At 50.4% G+C, this 23,632-nt stretch overlaps 4 protein-coding genes and 1 long non-coding RNA gene across 8 annotated transcripts in view; 3 read left to right on the plus strand and 2 right to left on the minus strand.

Moving 5' to 3' along the window:
* Positions 1–7,685, plus strand: part of itsn1 (intersectin 1 (SH3 domain protein)) — a 22,727-nt gene extending 15,042 nt beyond the window's left edge. Inside the window, 11 exon segments of the mRNA XM_084668269.1 lie at positions 3,766–3,887; positions 4,244–4,350; positions 4,479–4,662; positions 4,776–4,874; positions 5,044–5,211; positions 5,329–5,541; positions 5,712–5,833; positions 5,954–6,036; positions 6,152–6,235; positions 6,381–6,554; positions 6,944–7,685. Coding sequence (XP_084524395.1) covers positions 3,766–3,887; positions 4,244–4,350; positions 4,479–4,662; positions 4,776–4,874; positions 5,044–5,211; positions 5,329–5,541; positions 5,712–5,833; positions 5,954–6,036; positions 6,152–6,235; positions 6,381–6,554; positions 6,944–7,092 — 1,505 coding nt within the window. The 3' untranslated portion in view covers positions 7,093–7,685.
* Positions 7,686–8,139: 454 nt separating this feature from the next.
* On the minus strand, positions 8,140–9,203 carry LOC146261187 (uncharacterized). Its single transcript, XR_014724820.1, has 3 exons — positions 9,065–9,203; positions 8,722–8,857; positions 8,140–8,271 (listed from the first exon to the last, which is right to left on the minus strand). It is a non-coding gene; the product is annotated as an uncharacterized LOC146261187 (long non-coding RNA).
* On the plus strand, positions 8,248–12,619 carry LOC146261188 (uncharacterized). The gene is made up of 6 exons (XM_084668678.1): positions 8,248–8,481; positions 8,800–8,890; positions 9,628–11,874; positions 11,974–12,037; positions 12,277–12,401; positions 12,518–12,619. Exons 1-6 carry the CDS (start codon positions 8,437–8,439, stop codon positions 12,547–12,549), a joined length of 2,604 nt encoding a protein of 867 aa, XP_084524804.1. The 5' UTR covers positions 8,248–8,436; the 3' UTR covers positions 12,550–12,619.
* Positions 12,620–12,947: 328 nt separating this feature from the next.
* On the plus strand, positions 12,948–17,490 carry pknox1.2 (pbx/knotted 1 homeobox 1.2). Of its 4 annotated transcripts, none has more exons than XM_084668641.1 (11): positions 12,948–13,021; positions 13,678–13,782; positions 13,883–14,025; positions 14,113–14,284; positions 14,379–14,549; positions 14,941–15,055; positions 15,330–15,430; positions 15,560–15,700; positions 15,779–15,855; positions 15,958–16,130; positions 16,798–17,490. In XM_084668641.1, exons 2-11 carry the CDS (start codon positions 13,735–13,737, stop codon positions 16,962–16,964), a joined length of 1,308 nt encoding a protein of 435 aa, XP_084524767.1. In that variant the 5' UTR covers positions 12,948–13,021; positions 13,678–13,734; the 3' UTR covers positions 16,965–17,490. The 4 variants fall into 4 exon arrangements, with proteins under 4 accessions (XP_084524767.1, XP_084524770.1, XP_084524769.1 ...); XM_084668644.1 differs by having other exon boundaries at positions 15,566–15,700; XM_084668643.1 differs by having other exon boundaries at positions 15,333–15,430.
* A 67-nt stretch (positions 17,491–17,557) lies between these two features.
* On the minus strand, positions 17,558–22,713 carry tmprss3b (transmembrane serine protease 3b). The gene is made up of 13 exons (XM_084668515.1): positions 22,657–22,713; positions 22,064–22,406; positions 21,812–21,946; positions 21,116–21,232; positions 20,876–21,002; positions 20,125–20,253; positions 19,878–19,924; positions 19,562–19,727; positions 18,955–19,124; positions 18,641–18,736; positions 18,341–18,465; positions 18,013–18,165; positions 17,558–17,759 (listed from the first exon to the last, which is right to left on the minus strand). Exons 1-13 carry the CDS (start codon positions 22,705–22,707, stop codon positions 17,754–17,756), a joined length of 1,665 nt encoding a protein of 554 aa, XP_084524641.1. The 5' UTR covers positions 22,708–22,713; the 3' UTR covers positions 17,558–17,753.
* Between the last annotated feature and the right edge of the window lie 919 nt (positions 22,714–23,632).

Raw genomic sequence — 23,632 nt, forward strand, 5'->3', positions numbered from 1 at the left:
TCATCTTAACTTAACCCCCGTGGTCCAGTTCTGGATCTGGTCTGTTTCGGATCGGATTCTGGTTCAGGTCCAGCACTGGCCTTGTTCTGGTCTGGTTCTCGTCTTGGTCCAGTTCTAGTCCAGTTCTGCTCTGATTCAGTTCTGGTCCAGTTCTAGTCCAGTTCTGGCCCAGTTCTGGTCGGCTGCTCTGCTGTCACACCACACTGAATCTCTGCTAGCCAGGGCCTCTATGAAGACCTTCAGACCTTCATACCTCACCCTTCACTCACAAACCACTGTGTGTGTGTGTGTTGTGCATGTCTTCTTGTGGCTATGTTGTACTGGTGTGTGTGTGACCGATGCATGTTTGTGTGCAGTGCTCGCATGTGTGTGTGTGTGTCTGTGTGTGTTTATATCCCCCTCCCATACTAACTCTTCACCCCTCATGTCCAGCATGTTTAGACTCCGCCTCCCTGTCTTGCTGCACGCTCCTAGCCCTCCCATTGGCTCCCGGCCAGTCACATGTTTTTTTGTTTAGTTGTTGTTTGTTTGTTTTCCTTTTGTGTTGATTTGCTTCTGTGCTGTGTTCTCCTCCTCTCTCCAGGAGTCACATGCCCCATTCCCCCCCGCCCTGAAAGTCCTCACAGAGACCCACTAGCCCTAGCCCCGCCCCCGGCGCCCTAGCCCCGCCCCTGGCCGCCCTGGCCCACGCCCCGTCGGACCATGGGGACAGCAGCAGCAGTCACATGACGCTCACATGACCAGGAAGAGAGCTGCCGCAGCCAGCCTGACTCCTCAGAGACTCACAAACACACACACACATACACACTAACACACACACACTAACACACACACGGCAACAAATGACAGACTCTCATAAAGCCTGTCTGAAAGACTAAAAAGCCTGCACTGTTACCACACACACACACACACACCTACAGACACACACACCTCCATGTAGGTGTGAGTATGAGGCTGGATAGTGGGTCCCTCTGTGGCTTTCTGCTAGTAGCTGTAGAATTTTGCTTCTCTAACCACACACCCATTTGGTTCTACAGCTGTCAGTCAAATGGATTTCCCGCCCCTTCCCTTACTAACCTCGCCCATGTCTGCCCTCAGTTCCACAGAGAGACCCACTAGCAGCCAATTAAACAGCAGCCTGACCCGTCGTCACGGGGACTGGGTCGTTCTGTTTAGGGGAGGATACACACTCTGGAATAAAACGCAGCCCTCTTTCTTCTTGTCCCTAACTCCTAACTCCTAGCTCCTCTCCCCAGCAGGGAAGAAGGAGCTGAGAGGAGAGAAGGGGAGGAGGAAAGGAAGTGGAGAGGGATGGGGGCAGAGTAAAGTAGAGATGAGGGAATGCAGTGGAGAAGGTGGGTAGGAGGGAGGGAGGGGGAAAGGAGGTGGGGAGTAGAGGGAGTAGAGGGGAAGGCTGCTGTAGACGGTTAGGACATACCAAGGCTTACGTCGGGGTGGAGGGGGCGGGACATCCTGTCTCCTTCCCTCAGACACTGGCCAGAGCTGCTGTCTGTCATCATATGGACCACACTTCATCTCTGTGTGTTGTTTCACACCCTTGGGGTTGTCTCTTCATACCAGATAGTGCGAGTGTGTGTGTGTGTGTGTGTGTGTGTGTGCGTGTGTGTGCGTGTGCATGTGTGTGTGTGCGTGTGTGTTTGATACCTAACAAGTTAATTCCAGTCTCCAGTGTGTGGGATCAAAGTAGAGGGATGTTGGTTTGTTTACATGTTGTGTTGTGTGCAGCGAGGTGTGGGTGGGTCGTCTATTTTTCTACATGAACACCATGTAAAGACGCTTCACCGTTTGACTATCTGTGGCCCCGCCTGCCTGAAATCTTACCAGAGCTTTTTACTGAACAAAGTCCCCCGAGATGATCGAATATGATTCAGCTAGCTATGAATATGTATGAATTGTAATTAATATGTATGAATATGTATGTGTGCAAAATCTGACAGTACTGCTTTCGCTAATGAAGCCTTTAACAATGTTTACACAGACAGATACAGACAGACAGGGCAACCATATCCACGTGCAGTTGTCTAATACCGGAAATCACAGCAAAGGTTACCTGGTCCTGGTAACCACGACAACAACACCGGTAGCCAAGGCAGCAGTAGTCTGGTCCTGGTAACCAAGGGCAGCCGTCTGATCTGCTCAAAGGTGTTTAGTCACATGACAGTATTGTAGTTGTAATTCCTTATTGGGACTTCCTGTATACAGTCCTTCTATATGAGCGAAGATTTTGTACGCCGGTAAAGTGAGACTAATATGCATGGCAGCACACTGTTAGTTAACTTCATCGTCTGATTATACTCATCACGACAAACATAAATAAAGTTCATACCGGGAGACAAATGTGTAAACAACGGTTATACCACACTATTTTCCCAATTCCTGACTCTTGGGCTTGTTGTTGTTTTTGCATACGGTAGCATTCGTCTTTATTACAAGACAAGTGCAGAGCTGTGACAGAGCTCAGTAGGAGGGGCCTGGTCGTCTGGCCTGGTCGTCTAGCCTGGTCGTCTGGCCTGGTCGTCTGGCCTGGTCGTCTGGCCTGGTCGTCTGGCTGTCTGGCCTGGCTGTCTGACCTGGCCTGGTTGTCTGGCCTGGCCGTCTGGCCTAGCCGTCTGGCCTAGCCGTCTGGCTGTACCAGCGGGTTCCTTCCTCAGCGCCACAGTGTTGGAGTCTGATGCTCGCTGATTGATTCACTGGTCTCTCCCATGAGCCTTTGCCTCCCGTTAGTGACTGAAGGTTTTTGTTTTTGTTTCCTGAGTCAAAAGAACATCACTTGTACACACAGCCTGGTAACCTAGCACTAATGTGTGCTGTGACTGTAGGACAGTACCGTAGGACAGTGCTGCATTCAAATCTGCTCTGTGAACGACTGCTCTGCTAATCCCAAATGTAATGGTTGCACTTGATGTCTGAAACATTTACAAGTGACATGAATGTACAAATGGAAAATGTACACAAACTATTCCTAGCTTTATTACAAGTGTCATGCGGTCTTTAATGTAGAGAATATTGACATGTATGATGATTAAAATCTCCATGGAGACGCCAGGCTGGTGTGATTCTTCACTCAACTGACCAATGATGGTCAAGGTGCCACTCAACGGATTGTGTATTGGTGCATTCTAGATCCACAGTCAGATTTGATTGGTCCATGGCAGCTTCCTGTTGGTATGATTTCACAATGTTGTCATGGAAACTGAAACGTCCAGGGGAGTTTCCACCCACCAGCCCTCTCACCAGCCAGAGAAGTCACCAAGAGGGACTTGTGTATTATGGGATGTTCTTGTGGGGATGGCCATATATATTATGGCAGTGGTTCTCAACCCTGTCCTCAGGGACCCCCTGTCCTGCTTGTTTTAGATCAGTTTCCCTGCTCCAACACACCTGATTCAAATGCATGTTCGTTACCAGGCTTCTACAGAGCTAGATAACGACCCTTTTATTTGAATCAGGTGTGTTGGAGCAGGGAAACATCTAAAACATGCAGGACAGGGGGTCCCTGAGGACAGGGTTGAGAACCACTGTATTATGGGATACAGACTACAAGCTTTCTTGGCTTTTCAGAATCATCCAATTAGACAGTTCTGAAAACTATCCCCTTCCTCTCCTAGTACCTTAGCAACAGGACACCTGAATTATATTACATAACACTTCCACAGCTCTCCTATTGGTGGTTTCTCTAATCTTGGGAAGTGTGATTGGCTGTGGGGGTGATTGGCAGGCGTCTGACCCAGTGGTGTGTTGCAGGGTGTGCTGACCTGCACCTGCTCGACATGCTGAGTCCCCAGGAGAGGAAGAGGCAGGGCTACACTCACGAGCTCATCCTCACTGAGGAGAACTACGTCAACGACCTGCAGCTGGTCACGGAGGTACACACCCGGACATACACGTCCGGACCTACACACCTGGACATTCACATTTATTCATTTAGCAGACCATTTATCCAAAGCAACTTCCAAGAGAGAGCTTTATAAAAAGTTCATAGGTCAATGATCATAAAAAATGAGATAGCCCCAAACATTGCAGGTAGCCAAAACATGAAGCATACATACACACCTGAACATACACACCCAGCCCAACACACACCTAGACATACGCATCCAGCCACATACCAGGCTACGCACACACTTATCAATACACACATTCTTGAAATTACTTCCACTGAAACTTCCATAGCCCACGCACGAGTGTGTTAGGTGTCAGTAACTGTGTGCGGCGTGCGCAGGTTTTCCAGAAGCCTCTGCTGGAGTCGGAGGTGCTGACAGAGAAGGAGGTGGGCATGATATTCGTCAACTGGAAGGAGCTCATCATGTGCAACATCAAACTGCTCAAGTAGGCCCCCTTCTGTCTCTCTCTGGCAATGCACCCTCCAGCCCTAACCCTACCCCACACTGCCATGCCCTGGTCTGAGGAGAGTGGACCCTAACCCCCCCTCCTACCCGCCCCCCCCCCCCCCCTAGGGCCCTGAGAGTCAGGAAGAAGATGTCCGGGGAGCGTATGCCGGTGAAGATGATCGGGGACATCCTGACGTCCCAGCTCCCCCACATGCAGCCCTACATCCGCTTCTGCTCCTGCCAGCTGAACGGAGCCACGCTCATCCAGCAGAAGACCGACGAGGTGCCCGACTTCAAGGACTTTGTCAAGGTAACCGGGCCCGGTTGTCACGGCAACGCGCGTCGGGTGTTTCGCGGTGAGGACACCTGGTTGGGTTTGGGAACGTACCCGGTTGTTGTGGTAATGTGTGTGTGTGTGTGCAGAGGCTGGCCATGGACCCTCGCTGTAAAGGCATGCCTCTCTCCAGCTTCCTGCTCAAGCCCATGCAGAGGGTCACACGCTACCCACTCATCATCAAGAACGTACGTACTCCACACACACACAGCAACACACACACACACACAGCAACACACACACACACAGCAACACACACACAGCAACACACGCGGACACATACACGGACACAACACACACACAGACTCACAGACAGCTGGCGTGTGTGTGTGTGTGTGTGTGTGTGTGTGTGTGTAGATCCTGGAGAACACTCCGGAGGCCCACCCAGACCACAGCCACCTGAAGGCAGCTCTGGAGAAGGCTGAGGAGCTGTGCTCCCAGGTCAACGAGGGGGTCAGGGAGAAGGAGAACTCGGACCGTCTGGAGTGGATCCAGGCTCATGTCCAGTGCGAGGGGCTGTCTGAAGTAAGAACACTGCAACGCGCGCACACACTGCAAACGGAACCCCCCCCCCCCCCCCCAAGCACATCTCGAAGGGAGCTTTGACACGCGTGTGTTGGCGCGTGCGCTTTTCCCTTCCAGCAACTGGTGTTCAACTCGGTCACCAACTGCCTCGGCCCCAGGAAGTTCCTCCACAGCGGACGCCTCTACAAGGCCAAGAGCAACAAGGAGCTGTACGGCTTCCTGTTCAACGACTTCCTGCTGCTCACGCAGGTCACCAAGCCCCTGGGCGCCTCCAACTCGGACAAGGTGTTCAGCACCAAGTCTCACCTGCTGTACCGCATGTACAAGACCGTAAGTACACACACGCGCGCGCGCTCGCATACGTACAAAACATTGCCGGCCCATTGAATCCAGTCGAGCATCAAGGTGGTGCCACACACACACAGACTATGGATGCCTGTTCTGGAGCCGTCTCGACCCCTGACCCTTCACCCCTGACCCCTTGGCCCCTGCCCCAGCAGCCCATCTTCCTGAACGAGGTCCTCGTGAAGCTGCCCACCGACCCCTCGGGGGACGAGCCCATCTTCCACATCTCCCACATCGACCGCGTCTACACCATCCGCGCCGAGAGCATCAACGAGCGGTAGGAGGCGCGCGCCGCGCGAACACGCACATGCGTGCGTGTACTTTTATGGTCTCTCACACGCCTCTTTTCCACCCACTTGAACTATTTGTGTGTGTGTTTGTGTGTGCCTGCGTGCAGGACGGCCTGGGTGCAGAAGATCAAGGCGGCGTCGGAACTCTTCATCGAGACGGAGAAGAAGAAGAGAGAGAAGGCGTACCTGGGTGTGACATCGTCGTCATCGTTCGCTCCTCTGATGCTACTCCTTTTTCTTTTTTTCACATCTAACGTGTGTTTGTGTGTGTGCGTGTGTGTGCGTGTGTGTGTGTGTGTTTCCAGTGAGGTCTCAGAGAGCCACAGGCATCGGCAGACTGATGGTCAACATCGTGGAGGGCATCGAGCTGAAACCCTGCCGTTCCCACGGTGACGACACACACCTCGCTCTGCTCGCACGCGCGCACACACACACACACTTCACCTCGCTCACAGTCTATTCAAACCTGCACCTTCAAGAGGTGCTGATGCTGCTGAACATGACCGATGTTCCCATGGTGTGTGTGTTTGTCAGGGAAGAGTAACCCATACTGTGAGGTGACCATGGGCTCCCAGTGCCACATCACCAAGACCCTGCAGGACACTCTGAACCCCAAGTGGAACTCCAACTGTCAGTTCTTCATCAAAGACCTGGAGCAGGACGTCCTCTGTGTCACTGTGTTCGAGAGGGACCAGTTCTCACCTGACGGTCAGGACACGCACACACACTACCTGAACACACACAGTACCTGAACACACACACACACTACCTGAACACACACACACACTACCTGAACACACACACAGTACCTGAACACACACACAGTACCTGAACACACACACACACCACCTGAACACACACACACACTACCTGAACACACACACAGTACCTGAACACACACACAGTACCTGAACACACACACACACCACCTGAACACACACACACTACCTGAACACACACACACACTACCTGAACACACACACACCACCTGAACACACACACACACTACCTGAACACACACACAGTACCTGAACACACACACACACTACCTGAACACACACCCTGTCCTCAGTGTTGGTCCTCCTGTGTGTGTGTAGACTTCCTGGGCAGGACAGAGATCCGGTTGGCTGACATCAAGAAGGACCAGGGCTCTAAAGGACCAATCACCAAGCGGCTACTACTGCACGAGGTCCCGACCGGAGAGATTGTCGTACGACTCGACCTGCAGCTGTTCGAGGAGCCATAAATGCCGCTCTTCGCCTCCCCCAGACTCCGCCCCCAGACTCCGCCCCCAGACTCCGCCCCCAGACTCCGCCCCTAGCCCCTCACCCCAGCAGGCCCCGTCCTGCTGTAATATTACTGTAGTGATACTGTCATCCTGCTGCCCCCATGGGCCCCACCCACTGCTCCTCAGTGTGTGTGTGTGCGCGTGTGTGTGAGTGCGTGAAAATGTGTGTGTATGTCTTACTAGGCATTGTATAGTTCTTTGATGTATTTTAATCGGATGAGGAGGATGATGAGGATGAAGAGTGTGTGATATCAGGAGACCTAGAGAGTCAGATATTTCACAGCATCAGACCAGGACTGTAGGCGGTGCAGACCTGACTAACTGCGTGCGCGCTTCAGTGCTCGCGTGCGCGTGTGTGTACAGTTGAAGTATTTTGGATGTGACTACTGTAGTTAATTTATTTACGTTAGTTAGCCAACGGTAAGGGTGGAATAGATTACTGTGTCTCACCAGCTGTGTGTGTGTGTGTGAGAGAGAGAGAGAGAGAGAGAGAGAGAGAGAGAGAGAGAGAGAGAGAGAGAGAGAGAGAGAGAGAGAGAGAGAGAGAGAGAGAGAGAGAGAGAGAGAGAGAGAGAGAGAGAGAGAGAGAGAGAGAGAGAGAGAGAGAGAGAGAGAGAGAGAGAGAGAGAGAGAGAGAGAGAGAGAGAGAGAGAGAGAGAGAGAGATTGAAAGGGTGAGAGAAGCTGTTAAGTGAATTGCTTTCCGGATTCCTGAATGGAGGACAGGGAGATGATGATAATAATGATGAATAATTATGATGAAGATAACAAGTCCTCACCCAGATCCCTAACCCCCCCTCCCCCCCCTCCCACTACGTCTGTGAATATTGTTCAAATATTAATATATGACATCAGCTCCGTAGAAGAACCATGTTGATGACAGCATATTGTTATCAATGTATCAGAAGTGTATTGTCTTAAGTGTTGAAAATAAAATTCAATTGGACCAAGGTGGCTCCTCGTGTTTCTTTGAGTGCGGTGTTTTGCCAGGCCCGCGCTGTACATTGTGTTCACTCCTGTCAGAGGGCGGCACCGTAAAGTGTTTACGTGACATTTAGGGGGGCGTTTCCATACGGTTCAAGTATGTTTATGCAACAAGGAGACCATTGCAGAAGACATACTACGGAGTGAAGGTTTGCTGGGGAGAAAATATACATTTTAACATTTAGCAGCAACATAATTTCCTTTTGTCCTGCACAGCATGTGTGAATTTCGTAGAACGTGAACATTCTGTTCTCAATGAAGCGGAGGAACCGAAGAAGTTGGTGTCCGTCTCAGAGGAAGCTGTTCTGAGAGCACAGACATGGCGGCGTCCTTCCTCCATACAGGACGTCGCAGCTGTCTGCAGGTATTTGAACTTTATTTATGATAATGAAGTTCATAATCATATAGGCTATATTGTAGGCTACCGTCAATGTTCCTGTCCCCTTTACGTGAAAATTAGTTTTCTGTCTCGGGTAATTGCCATGGAAACTGACTAACAACTCCACATACTAAACATGAGTTCCGATGTATTAAGCCCTTTAAGTTATATTGTGTTTGTAGAGTCCTCCGGACTATGCGTGAAAGGGGTGTGTATTTTTAGTACTCTAGATACGTTGCCAGCTGAGAGCGGCTGGAGCGACGCTGATGGTCTGTTGTGGTGTTGTGGTTCTGTTCTGACCAGGGTCTGCAGGTGGCGATGTGGAGCAGACTGGGTCCTCACGCAGCACTCAGCTCAACTCCTGCAGACAGCAGGACCAGGAGGACACACATTAGTAAGGCCTACACACTATCACACTCTCTCTATCTCTCTCTCACACACACACACATTAGTAAGGCCTACACACCATCTCACTCTCTCTAACTCTCACACACACACACACACACACATACACATCAAGAAGGCACACTCACCTTCTGATGTAAATTCACCCATTAATAAAACCTACCTTTCCTTCTATCTTTCCCTCTTTTTATTTAACATATTCACCACTCTCTCTCACACAAAATATGCTGTATGCATTGTGCTGAGCCAACAGAACACAACAGTGTGACAAAATGATACATCAACTCTGCCTGGTGCTTATTGGTTGTCTGGGAGCGATCATCATTGCAAAGATGCATTTTAAAAGTAGACACACCTCTGCCATACTGGTTGGCATAGCAACGGTTACAAGACAGACTGTTGATAATTCTGTACTCAAGGTGCGGCACATACCAAGTCAAATTCAATTCAATAAAAAACATTTAAAAATAAATAACATTGTGTCGTGTCTGTCCATGAATAGTTTTAATTGACAAATTCTAGAAATATATATTTTTTAAACAACAGTTTGAACAGAAAGTTTATGATAACGGTTACATCCGGTCGATCTCAGCGCTACGGCAGACGGCAAACATAAAACAGTCAAATAATCTAACAATGCTCTCTCTGAGATAGTCATGAAACAGTTCTGAACCTCAATGCTGTAACGGCATGTTCCATGTACCTGCTTTTTCCCTGACGACGCAGAGAAGGCCAAACCTCAGCCTGCTGTTGACATCGCCAAGCTGCTGCAGAGTCTGCGTTCTACCAAGACAAACAAAGCTACAGAAACAGCCCCCTCTGGGGCCGCTGCAGCTGGGAGTCACTCAGGGCATCCTTCCCCTGACCCCCACCCTAACCCCCACCCTGACTTTGTCCCTGTCCCTGATCTGCACCCTTCAAGCCCAGACAAAGACCTTAGGGCGGAGCCTGTAGAAGATCTTTCTCCCCTTAGAGCAGAGCCTGTAGAAGATCTTTCTCCCCTTAGAGCAGAGCCTGTAGAAGATCTTTCTCCCCTTAGGGCGGAGCCTGTAGAAGATCTTTCTCCCCTTAGAGCAGAGCCTGTAGAAGATCTTTCTCCCCTTAGAGCAGAGCCTTTAGAAGATCTTTCTCCCCTTAGGGCGGAGCCTGTAGAAGATCTTTCTCCCCTTAGGGCGGAGCCTGTAGAAGATCTTTCTCCCCTTAGGGCGGAGCCTGTAGAAGATCTTTCTCCCCTTAGAGCAGAGCCTGTAGAAGATCTTTCTCCCCTCAGGGCGGAGCCTGTAGAAGATCTTTCTCCCCTCAGGGCGGAGCCTGTAGAAGATCTTTCTCCCCTAGGAGCAGAGCCTGTAGAAGATCTTTCTCCCCTTAGGGCGGAGCCTGTAGAAGATTCTATTACATCTACACCAGCTGCCCCAGTTACCCCTGAACTGCCCTCCGACACTACCATAGCTACACCAACTGCAGTTGAAGCAGAACTTGCACCTGCAACTGAGACAGAACCTGCCACAACGTCTGCATTTGCCCCAGGAAATGCCCTATCTGCTTCGAAGGAAACTACAGTTGCCCCTGTAACAGAGGAGGAGGTAACCGGTTTAATTTTCACCCAAGACGTTTCCTCAGAACAAGATCTTGTTGACCCAGAAGTAACGCTGAAAGTTGCCCCAGTAGTAATCACAACTGCCCCAGTAGAAGCTGAAGTTACCCCAGTAGAGGTCACAACTGCCCCAGTAGAGTTGGAAATTGCCCCAATAGCGGTCTTAACTGCCCCTGTAGAAGCTGCAGTTGCCCCAGTAGATGTCACAATTCCCCATGTAGGAACTAATGTTGCCCCAGTAGAGGTGGTAGTTCTCCCAGTTGAGGTCACTACCACTCCTGTACACACTGAAGTTGCCCCTGTAGAGATCACAATTGCCCCATTAGAAGCTGAAGTTGCCCTGGTAGAGGTGGAGGTTGCCCCAGTAGAGGTCACAACTGCCCCTATAGCAGCTGAAGTTTCACCAGTAGAGATCACAATTGCCCCAGTAGATGCTGAAATTGCCCCTGTAGAGGTCACAATTGCCCCTGTAGAAGTTGAAGTTGCCCCTGTAGAGGTCACAATTGCCCCAGTAGAAGCTGAAGTTGCCCTGGTAGAGGTGGAAGTTGCCCCAGTAGAGGTCACAATTACCCCTGTAGAAGCTGAAGTTGCCCCAGTAGAGGTCACAGCTGCCCCTGTAGAAGCGGAGTTTTCCCGAGCAGAGATCACAATTGCCCCAGTAGATGCTGAAGTTGCCCTGGTAGAGGTGGAAGTTGCCCCAGTAGAGGTCACAATTGCCCCAGTAGAAGCTGAAGTTGCCCTGGTAGAGGTGGAAGTTGCCCCAGTAGAGGTCACAATTGCCCCAGTAGAAGCTGAAGTTGCCCTGGTAGAGGTGGAAGTTACCCCAGTAGAGGTCACAATTGCCCCTGTAGAAGCTGAAGTTGCCCCAGTAGAGGTCACAACTACCCCTGTAGAAGTGGAAGCTGCCCCAGTAGAGTACACAACTGCCCCAGAAGAGCCTATAGCCACCCCTCATGTAGAAAGAATTTCCATGACAACAGACGCACCTGTAGAGGTCATCAATGGAGCACCAGTCACCTCTGCTATTGGACAGGACCTGGCAGTTGAGGCAGCCATTGGCCAGCAGATGGCAGCTGAGGCTGTTACTGAGCTAGAGCCTGCAGCTAAAATTGCCATTGGCCTACTGCAGGCAGCTGATAGTGCTCTTGGCCAACAGTTAGAAGAAACTGAGGTTGCTATTGGCCAGGAGATAGAAGAAACACAGGTAGCTACTGGCCAGGAGCTGGCATCGGATGTTGCTATTGAGCCTGAGCTGGCAGGTTTGGCTGCTATCGGCCAGGTGGACCCAGTTCCAGAGACAGTAGACCCTGAAGACTCTGCGATGCTGGGACCATGTGATGCAGAACCAGGGGACTCTGGAGCCCAAGACACTGCTGATGGTACACACACACACACACGCACACACACAGCAAAACCTCAGTGTATCAGCTGTTTCCTGTCTTGAAAGCCCATGAAGATGATGATGATCTCTACTTTAGACGGTCTGGATCCGGTTCAGAAGATCTTCCTGGACAAGATCAGAGAGTACTCCACCAGGAGCCAGTGAGACCTCCACATTTATCACTCTTTGCAACTCTTTAAAAGTAGCTCTGTAAACTATATATAGCTCTATACAACTATTTGTAGCTTTAAACTGTAGCGTGTGCTGTTAACTATATTTAGCTCTCTAAGATACATTGAGCTATTTGTACTATATGAAGATCCATAAACCTTTATGTCATTGTTCGTACCAAACAAATGTTTACATATGCATTCTGTGTTTCTCCTCGTCATCTTATCAGAGCTTGTGGGGGTCTGGTGGAGGCAGGGACAGAGTATGAGAAAGCCCTGTTAGAGGAGAGAGTGAAGCTCCAGCGTCTGTTTGGGGGTGGAGACCTCAGCCAGTTCCCAGAGTTCTCCTTCCCAGGTATATTTGTGTGTGTGTGTGTGTCTTTTATAGCATCCTACTGTTGTTGTAATAAGTGTAGGTACCGAAGTGAATTGTCTCTTACTCTTCTCTCCCTCTCTTCATTCTCTCATCAGATCCCCCTCTAGATGAGGTGTCCCCTAAATAACCAGCTGTCTTCTTCACTTTTCTTCTAAAAGAACCCCTGGGGAAAAACGGTTGATAAAGTTTCAACAGAATGAACATTGTTGTGTTTTCTATACATTACGGTCATGTAAATTCCTGCTTGGCCTCAGTGGCGGAGCGATAACTTGTAAAATGGTCCGTTTCAAATAAGGAATATTCAATTTACAACTGATACTATTATACTTGCTTGGGATGGATGTTGTAACAGTGTTGTAAAAATAGACTTTGGGATTTTGTACGTATCATTACCACAAGTTTATTCATATCGTAAACGCGAATGCCAGGGTTCAGCCTCCAGGGCGGGACAACTCCCGTTCTTGGCTGCAACGCTCCTCCCACATTATAAATATATATGAGAAAAATAGTCGACGTGCCCGTACGTAATGACGACACAAGAAAACTGCGGCCCGCGATTGCAGCAGCGCCTTGTCAGCGTGACGAAGATTGGCACCCAGGTAAGCTGTCACTCAAATTCTTCTTTTTTTCGTCTCCCATCAATCTAACTATCGACGCTGCATGCTCGGATGCAGTGGGTTCGTCATGCAAAGAGAGGACATGCCGGTATGGAGGCGGACAGTGAGGCGCAAGAGACCAGGCGAGAGGGAGCCGCTGCGGTGGCGGAATAAAGATGTCGGCTTGTTTGTCGAGAGAGAAGAGAGAGAGGGGAATGGCCCAGGCCCTGTGTGTTCGGCTAATAAAGTGCTGTGTATGTTAGCACTAACCGACCGACTGGTCATCTGGGCACTGTGTGGTCCTTAGATCTCCTCTGTTTTTCGTCTTACGTCCACTCAAGTGTTTACATTACTCCCGCCGCAATAGTAGACCATGCACCCCAGCTCACATGTAAAATATGCTCTCACCAAAAACCCAGATGCTACACAGGCGCTAGTCAATCTGAGTGAGAGTCCAGTGTGTCGGGCAGTTCACTACCGTGTAGTTATAAGCCGTTCACGTGGTAGCCTTTAGTTCTAAATGCCAGACGGTGAAGGGACGTGTTATATTAGCGATAAAAGTGGCTACTATGTCTAAAGGCCTGTGATACGCTACTTTTAACGTTGAGCATGACCACATGTAGACTTGTAGTTCAAATACGAGGTGTCTCTCCACGTAGGACTATAGGTGTCCTGGACTGGCATGAGACAGAGTTGGCATCGCTGGAGACACTGAGATGGCAGAGCAGCTGGTTGCTATGGAGGATTACCCCCAGGTCGACCAGGTGAGGGCAGGGCGAAGGCACTCGGATACGAGTGTCGAAGATGTTCTCATGATGTTTTGCGTGTACTTCCTCTTTCGGAGCTCTCTTTGTCTTCCTCCAGATCCTAGTCATGGGTGTGGGAGAAGAGATGGAAGGGCAGGAGGAGAGGAGTGTGACGGAGGAGAGGACCGAAGGAGCAGAAGGAATCTCCTCCTCCCCTCACACCCAGACCCCCATGGAAGCGGACAAATCAAACATCTACAGGTAGTCCTCGCCCTCTCCTTCCTCGTGGGTGTTGAACAGCGTGTCGAGTTTTTCTGATTGTGTGTGTGTGTGTGTGTGTGCGCACAGACACCCCCTGTTCCCCCTCTTGGCTCTCATGTTTGAGAAGTGTGAGCAGTCCACTCAGACGCCAGAGTGTGTAAGCTCCGCCTCCCTTCGCACCGACCTCGACAACTTCCTGATCAGTCACAGGAAGGAGAGCTCCACCGCCAACAGCCTGGACCCTGACACCGACACCCTGGTGGGACACACACACAGCACTATGTTGGCTGGCATTGTGGTTGGCAAGCTTCATTCTGTAGAGTAGCGTTGCTGAAGTGTGTGTGTGTGTGTAGATGGTGGGGGCTCTGCAGGTGTTGCGTATCCACCTGCTGGAGCTGGAGAAGGTCAGTGACCTGTGTAAGGACTTTTGCTCGCGCTACATCGCCTGCCTGAGGACCAAGATGAACTCTGACACCCTGCTGGGGGCGGAGCCGGACAATCCAGACTCTCCTGGACACACACAGGTAACACACGTAACACACATCCACAGGTAACACATATACACAAGTAACACACATCCACAGGTAACACACATACACAGGTAGCACATATACACAAGCAAAACAAATATAACACACAGGTAACACACGGATACAGGTAAAACATGCATACCGGTAACACACATTTAAGGCACATATCCAGGTAGTACACATGTAACATATGTGTAACAAACATATACATGTAACACACACATGGGTAACACATACACAGCAAACGCACAGGTAACACACACATGGGTAACACACAGGTAATACACACACACAGCAAACGCACATCAGACACAAGACACACGCGTGTGTGTGCTGTGTGTATGCAGTGCGTCCCCCAGACTGACGCGTGTGTTTGTGTGCGCAGAACACCAGCCCTAGTTCAGGAACCCTCAGTCCACAGGGCATCATGGTCCCAGCCTCGGCCCTGCAGCATGGCAACTTCACCGTGGCAACAGTCAACCCATCCCAGATGGTTACAGGTATTCACTTTACTGATCCCCAAAGAAATACAAGTGTTCAGGAACCTCCATGTCCACAGAATAAGTATGACCAATGAAACATGAGAGTAAAGGAAGCACTTTGAATCTGGCTCGGAATCGAATGTAGAATACATGTATTTGTATATAAATATATAAATACTTAAAAAAAGGTATTCAATGCTGTTGCGGTCATAAAATAAGATTCATAAAAATATATATATACTTAATTAAAACAAGCTGCTACTGTGTGTGTGTGTGTTGTGCGTGTGTGAAGCAGGTGGAACAGTGTACCAGCCCATCACAGTGGTCACCCCTCAGGGGCAGGTGCTGGCGCAAGGCCTCTCCCCCGGAACCTTGCGCTTCCAGAAAACACAGGTACAGTGAATACACCTCATTAAAACCTCCAGGTACTGTGAAGATACTTCATCAAAACACCCAGGTACTGGCAAACTGTAAGAGCAAGTACTGTGATGATGCAGCAAAACAGCACAGTTGTGTGTGTAGCTGCAGGTGCAGCTGAGCCAGGACCTGAGTTTCTACCCCCAGCAGCAACAGCATGAGGAGGAGAGCAGCCGGAGCAAGAGAGGAGTTCTGCCCAAGCAGGCCACCAACGTCATGAGGTCCTGGCTCTTCCAGCACATCGCTGTAAGTAACACACGCACGCACGCACACACTCACACAGCCTCGAGTCTAGTCTGATGTATCTCTCTCTCTCTTTCTCAGCATCCGTACCCAACAGAGGAAGAGAAGAAGCAGATAGCTATCCAGACCAACCTCTCCCTTCTACAGGTCAACAACTGGTGAGACACACTTTCGCACAAAACATGAACCAGCACCACTGCCTGGGCCCAGTTAACTGGGTTGTCTGCTCACTGGGTTACCATTTGGTCGACTCTCCGCAGGTTCATCAATGCCAGGAGGCGGATCCTCCAGCCCATGATTGACAGCAGCTCCTCTGACACACCCAAAAGCAGGAAGCGGGCCAATCAGAGCCGGCCAACGCAGCGCTTCTGGCCTGACTCCATCGCCACAGCAACTGGTCTCCCCCAGGCGATGGAGGAACAGGATGACAATGGTACATCCCATAATACTCCCGAGTTCAACTGATAAGAAGTGGAGCATGTAGGGGGGATCAGGCCCCTTAACCTCCCACGCTGCTATCTGATGCTTTTCTTCCCTCACTGGGTCAGTGAGCCTGTTCCTGGATCAGATCGTATTGTTACATTTAGTCATTTAGCAGACGCCCTTATCCAGAGTGACTTACAGTAAGTACAGGGACATTCCCCCCGAGGCAAGTAGGGTGAAGCGCCTTGCCCAAGGACACAATGTCATTTGACTTGGCTGGGAATCAAACTGCCAACCTTCAGATTACCAGCCCGATTCCCTCACCGTTCAGCCACCTGACTCCCTTTGTTACCACACAGTTTGTATAATGGTTTTGGTGTTGGCGGTGTAGGTTGTTACAAAAGTGTAAGAAGGCACGGTGTGAGGGAGGGGTGTAAGGGGTGAGTGGATGTTGTAAAGGGCCAGTTGATGGTTGGCTGGCCTCAAAGTGTAGTGGTTACCTCTACAGAGCTGTAGTGTTTTTTAGGCGGAGGTGGGAGTTTGGGAGGAATCCGGTCGACCCATTAAGACGCATATTGTAGGAGTTTGACCAATGGGAACCGGGGCTGTAGGAACTTAGGGTTACCGATACGAATCTCTACTGGCAGACGTTAACCCTAACTTCTTGCTCTTGCCAGTTGCCATGGTAACGATGGGCGTGAGCGTGGAGGAGCTGCAGAGCCTCTCGTCGGACGGAGCCACCCTGGCCATGCAGCAAGTCATGCTGGGAACTCACAGTGAGGAAGAGGAGGATGATGACGACGACGACGACGACGAGGAGGGAGGCATAGCTGGACTGGGCTGATGGGATCTCTCGAATTCTGTCCCACTGCCGCTCTCCCACTTTCTCTGTCTCTCTCTCTCTCTCTTGCTCTCTGACCCTCTCGCTCTCTCTCGCCCTTTTTCTCCTGCATGCCTGTTTGAACGATGTGTTTACCTTCTTCACACAGTCCCAGACTGTCCTAACACCTACACTAGCTGACTATCTAGTACACACCTGACATTTACACTAGCTGACTATCTAGTAGTACACATGTGACATTTATACTAGTTGACTATCTAGTACACACCAGACATCTATACTAGCTGACTATCTAGTACACACCAGACATCTATACTAGCTGACTATCTAGTCCACACCAGACATTTATACTAGCCACCTAGTTCAGAGCAGTGCTGGTGTGAGGGGTTGGGACAGATCAGACTGGGTTGCATATTTTTATATCTCAGACTTGGCAGGAACTTGTTTATAGTTTCTCTGTTTGCATTTCATCATGGCCCCTTTGTCTCTGCTGGATTTATCAAATAATAAAATAACAATGTTTGTCTGACTGTTGTGTGGACTTTGTGTGTGTGAATGATCAGACTCTCAGTTGCTTTGTAAACAAATTGGTCTTTACTTCCTGGTTCTGTACAAACAGCCACTATCAGTTCGTCATGGTGATGGCCTCATAAACACACACGCTGACATCCATGTATGTCCGCATCAGTAACACAATGTCCCAGGTGAGACGTGTATCTTTGGTAACGTACATCCTCAACATCCTGTCGGTCTGTAGAAAACGCGTCAAATGGACTTCAGGTCCCCTGTCACCTATCCCTGAGGGGACAAAACACAAGAGTTATATAGACTTACTAAATACACAACACGCTTATATAAACTTACTAAATACACTAAACAGCTATATAGACTCATTAAATATACAAGCGTTACATAGACTCACTAGATATACAATACAGCTATTTTGACTCACTAGATATAAAATAGTTATATAGACTCACTAGATATACAGTTGTTATCTAAATGAAGTGGATATGAAGCCGACAGACAGTAATGAGTGTGTAGTCTATACCTCCATGATGGTGTGTATCCAGGGTAGGGCATAGAGAACCTGTGTGTACAGCTCTCCTGTTCTGTTCTCTCCACAGCCATAGCTCCAGCCTAACACCCCCCACACCTTCCACACAGACTCCCCCTCACAGGCCAGCGGACCCCCGTTGTCCCCCTGCACACACAGACACACACACACACACAAGTTAGAATTCCCCGCAAGCACCAACTGATATTTAGTTGAGTCAGATGTGTCCACACGCACACACTCACACACGATTCTGTTGGCAGGAGTGTACAACTTGGTAAGAGTGTAATCTGGTGTGTGTGTGTGACCTCACGTGCCCTACCAGGCAGGAGTGTGGTCCGGTTTGTGTGTGTCCGGCACAGAGGCTCCAGGGGGAGGAGGGGGCTTCACACAGCCTGCTGGAGAGCACCTGCACCTGGGCAGACTGGAGCAGCAAGCTGGGCTCTCCTGGAGAAACACACCGTGACGCTTAACCAGGGAGGGTGCATGTGGGTGTATTTCAGTGGTGCATGTGTTTTGTGTGTGTCTCACCCATGGACACCGTCAGTAGTGATGAGTATCCAGGTGAGTGTATGTGTGTGTGTAAGTGTGTGTGTGTATCTGTGTGTGTGTCTCCCCTAACCTCCAATCTGTGTGGCCCCCCAGCCAGAGATCTGGCAGCTCCGCCCCTCCTCTAACTGCTCACCGTGATTGGGCAGACAGATGGGCTTCAGCAGGCCTGCAGGGAACAGACAGGCTGGCTCACTAACACTACGTCTGGGTGAACCCTCACACGCATGGGAAATGGTTACATTCCATCGTTATTATGACAGTTTTAAGACACACAAATGGGAAATGACATATTTATGGGAAGTTACATAACATAGAAGATGGTTACCTGCCAAACTGAACAGAGAAGGTAGTGTGTATTTTTGCTCTGCTTGTGTGTTTGTGTACCGTTGAAGCTGAGGGCTTGCTCCAGCCTGATGAGCGCAATGTCATACTCTGTCCTGCGGGGGCGGTAGAGGGCATGATAGACTATCCTCTCCACAGAGAGAGACCCCGCTCCATTAATTGGCTGGGCTGTCAATCCAACATACACCACCCACTGTCCGGGGTCATCAAATCTGATTGGACAGTAGGAGGGCAAAGGGGGGAACAACAACCAATTAGGTCCCTTATTTTGGCAATAACATGACATTAACTACCATGTAACTTCATAGCAATACCTCTAGTATCAACCTTGTATTCACATAAGGACTGTATGTAGTTACACTCTGTCAAGGGTTAGTTAAGTTATTACACATGTAAAACATGACATGGGGGAGTTTGGGCTTTCCAGGGGTAAGTGGATGTTAACATGAGTCTTGTTCTGGTGACACAACCTTCAACTGCCACACACATACACACTCAAACATGTTTATGATCAATAGTCAATGACCCAACCATTAACTCTAACGAAGAGCAGTGAGCATCGAGGTGTGCATGTGTGTGTGTGTATGTCTCACCCATAGACACAGTGAGCATCGAGGTGTGCGTGTGTGTGTGTGTGTGTGTGTCTCACCCATAGACACAGTGAGCAGCAGTCAGTATCCAGGTGTGAGTGATGACCGCTGCCCCACAGGTGGGGGTGTGCTTGTGGTGCAGGCTGGCCATCCAGGGGAGTTGTCCAGGGGGGGACGCTGCCCCCCCCACAATACGAGACTCTAGCCTGGGCCTGAGACTACAATCTGGTGGGGGGGGGGGGATACACACACACCCATACACCCAAACAGATACAAGTAACAGAGCTCAATAGGCTGAATTCACTCTCACAGTGGTGTAAAGTCATCATAATGCCTAGTGCTCACACACACACACACACACACTCATTAACTTACCCAGGCAGCTAAGCGTGGTCACATTTCCAGAACTGCACTGGGTCTTACTGGGTACAGAACAGGGGAGAGGTTACACGCATGCATACACACACACGCACACACACACGTACACACACACGCACACACACACACACGTACACACACACGCACACACACACATATATACACACGCACACGCACACACTAACACCAGACGTGGGACCTCCTCCTGATGTAGGCCTAGAAAACGTCTGATTGGTCGGTGTACCTGAGGAGGGTGGGGCTCTGGATGCTGATGGAGGGTTGGAGGGTGAGCAGGTTGAGGTTGACCAATACCAGGCCAGTCTGGAGGAAGGGTTCCACAGAGGAGAGGGGGAGGGAACTGGAGCTGCTGTAACTGCACACACACACACACACAAGCACATGCATGCACACGCATACACGCACACACACACATATCGTTTGGTTGACAGTCGTCCTTACCGCAGAAGCTCTATGTAGCTCCTCAGATAGAAAAGGGTGATGGTAAAAGGGAACATCTTGACCTACTTACAACTGTATGTGTGTGAGTGTGTGTGTGTGTTGATTCGCTGTAAGGGAATGGTAACAGGATTACCACTGTGGTTAATGGAGCAGGAACACCTACCATGGCCCTGTGCCATTCTGAGAAAACACCTGCGGAGGGCTGATGAGGGGAATAAGTATGTACCTAGGGGGGTGTCTGTACCTAGGGGGGTGTCTGTACCTAGGGGGGTGTCTGTACCTAGGGGTGTGTCTGTACTTAGGGGTGTGTCTGTACCTAGGGGTGTGTCTGTACATGGGGGGGTGTCTGTACATGGGGGGGTGTCTGTACTTGGGGGTGTGTCTGTACCTGGGGGTGTGTCTGTACCTGGGGGGGTGTCTGTACCTAGGGGTGTGTCTGTACATGGGGGGGTGTCTGTACTTGGGGGTGTGTCTGTACCTGGGGGTGTGTCTGTACATGGGGGGGTGTCTGTAGCTGGGGGGGTGTTTGTGTCTACCTGTCGTATCCCAGCTGTCTGCAGGCAGCCTGTCCCAGGGAGGAGGAGTTTCCACCTGTAGAACACACAGTCCACCACGCCCCCTTACTGCAGACCTGGAGCACTGAACCACGCCCACTCACACGCACTACAAACACACACACACACACAGGAAGTGTTGTGGAGTGTGCGTGTGTAGCAGCATGTGTGTGAGTGTGTGTGGGAGTGTGTGTATGCGTGTGTAGTGTGTGTGTGTCTCACCACAGTTGAGCTCATCGTCTCCATGAGGACAATCTTTGACCGCATCACAGCGGAGGCTCTGGTGCACACACACCTGGGAGGAGCTACAGCGGAACTTCCCAGAACAGCCCAGTCCCACTGTGGAAACACACACCCAGACACACACACACACACACACACAGGAACACACACAAAGACACACACACATACAGACACACACACACACATACTGACACTGTCAAGGCTCCCCGCGTAATCTCATGTAACACTTAGTACTGCTGTCTCCAGTTACATAGAACAACAAGATCTGGTTGCACAAAATCTATTCTACACTCATATCTTTCAATACACACTCTGTACTACACCCCCACACACGCCTCTACCTCTCATTTTTCCTCTCTCTCTAGACAGATCCATAAGAAGAAGCATTTCAAGTTAATTTATGCATTGTTGAAAGATGGACAGACTGACAGGTAGACTGGTATGTAGACAGACCAACAGACAACATACAGATAGACAGACAGACAGACAAGCTAATATATAGATATCATAGAGAGATGAACAGACAGACTGATGTACAGACCGACAGACAGGCTGATAAATAAACAGACCGACAGACAGACATGGAGACAGACTGATGTCCAGACCAACAGACTGATATACAGACAGACAGACATACATGCACACAGACAGACATGCAGACAGACAGACAGGTACCTCCCAGTCCTATCCCCAGGATCAGGATCAGCGCCAGGAACAGTCCCAGCAGCACTAACAGCGCCCTCCAGTGGCGCACTACGTAACCTCGCAACGACTTTGTCTCCACAAGGGAAGAGAAAACAGCACTGTCCCCTGCAGCACCACAGAAGAAGAGGAACAGCAATAGTCATGCAGGACAGATAATAAAGCGTATGTGTGTGAGAGAGACGGACAGCACGCGAGTGTGTATGAACATGTATGTGTACGCACCGTGGATGAAGGGCTGGACCTTAATGATGGCGGGGGCCGTGCTGGGGTGATGTCTCTGGGCCAGGAGGACGACTGGGGTGGCCAGGGAGGGGAGGCGGGGGTAGGAGGCCAGGGGGGAACCGGTGGGGACATGGGGGGCAGGGGGCAGGTTGGAGCTGGACGTGTGGGAGTCGGGGAGGGGGGTTTGGGAGGTGGGGACGTTGGGGTGGGAGGGCTCCTGGATGTAGCTGCCACTGATGGCCAGGCTGCTGATGTAACAGCTGGAGGGCGTCTCCACCACCGGCAGGTCCTCCTCATCACTGGCAGACTCCTCCTCCTCGCCTGCTGGCCCCGCCCCCGGACCCTGCACACCAACAACGTTGTGGATGGGTCTCCAGTGTGTGTGAGAGTGTTGTCTGTGAGAGTCACAATGTGTGGACGTGATCAGGATAAGCGTGTGTCTCTGTGTGTGTGAGAGAGAGAGTGTGTGTATGAGAGGGAGCGTTTCATGTGATTGTGATAAAGAGTGATAAGTGTGTTTGTCTCTGAGAGTGTGTGAGCATAAACGTGAGAGTGTGTTAGCGTTAGCGTTAGTGTGCGTGAGTGCCACTGACCTTCTCCTGTGAGCGTGTTTCTTCTGTGGTAGCCGGGTGTTCGCTGGTCATTATCCTATCAGGCGTCGTGATGTCTCCCGAACCAGCTAATCATCCCAGCCCCTTTGAGTTCAACTGGCTGGTCCACAATCACTCACACTGACTGGCCTGGTTGTTGGAATGACTGGATGACTGTCGTGACGACTGACTGTGCTGTGTCTGCCTATCTGACCCTCTGACTGGCTAGCTTACTCGCCGGTATTATTACTACTCGGTGCACCCTCTCGCTCTCCTACCCCAGCTCTAGGCCCCTCCCTCCTAGCCTGTCAGGTTAGAGCAGGTGTCTCAGAGCCCGAACCCTTCCGTGATGGAGCTGGGACTCGGGTTACACAGAAGGTGTGTGTTCGTATGTATCTGGGGAACAACAGGAGTCTGTGTTACCGAGCTGGGGTACGGGGGGGTTACATCACTGAGCCATTATCCACCGAAGATCTTCTGTCTGACCTGAAGATCCAGTTTCTGATCTGGGTGGGGAGCATTTGTGTCGTGTGTCGTGTTCTTGCGTGTGTGGTGGATTTGTGTGTACAGTCCTAGGCAGACAAACAACGGTAGCGTGGGTTCACTACACTAATTCTGGATTTGGTGGATTCTTCTGGAACCTCAGGTCGTTTTTTAAAGGCCTCAGACCAAAATTCGTATGGAAGCAATGGAGGCAAAGGCTATGATCATCTTGGTTGTATACGCAAATGCAGTACAGTACTCCTCTGCAGGGGCGGACTGGCCATGGGGAATACCGGGGGAATCCCCGGCGGGCCGACGGGATGGGGATGGTCCAAAATACCGGCCCACTTCCATCACCAACCGGCCCTCCCTCTGACATCGCCGGCACCTCCAACTATTTTCCATATTACACAGCTTGAACACGTATAACGTATAATATATAAACTTGCCTTGCCTACTCAACATGTGGGTCACTGGCTAGCAGACAAAGCTGTTT

Source organism: Hypomesus nipponensis, chromosome 12, assembly GCF_054491055.1.
Source record: "Hypomesus nipponensis isolate SF chromosome 12, ASM5449105v1, whole genome shotgun sequence".
NCBI classification, from domain to species: Eukaryota; Metazoa; Chordata; class Actinopteri; order Osmeriformes; family Osmeridae; genus Hypomesus; species Hypomesus nipponensis.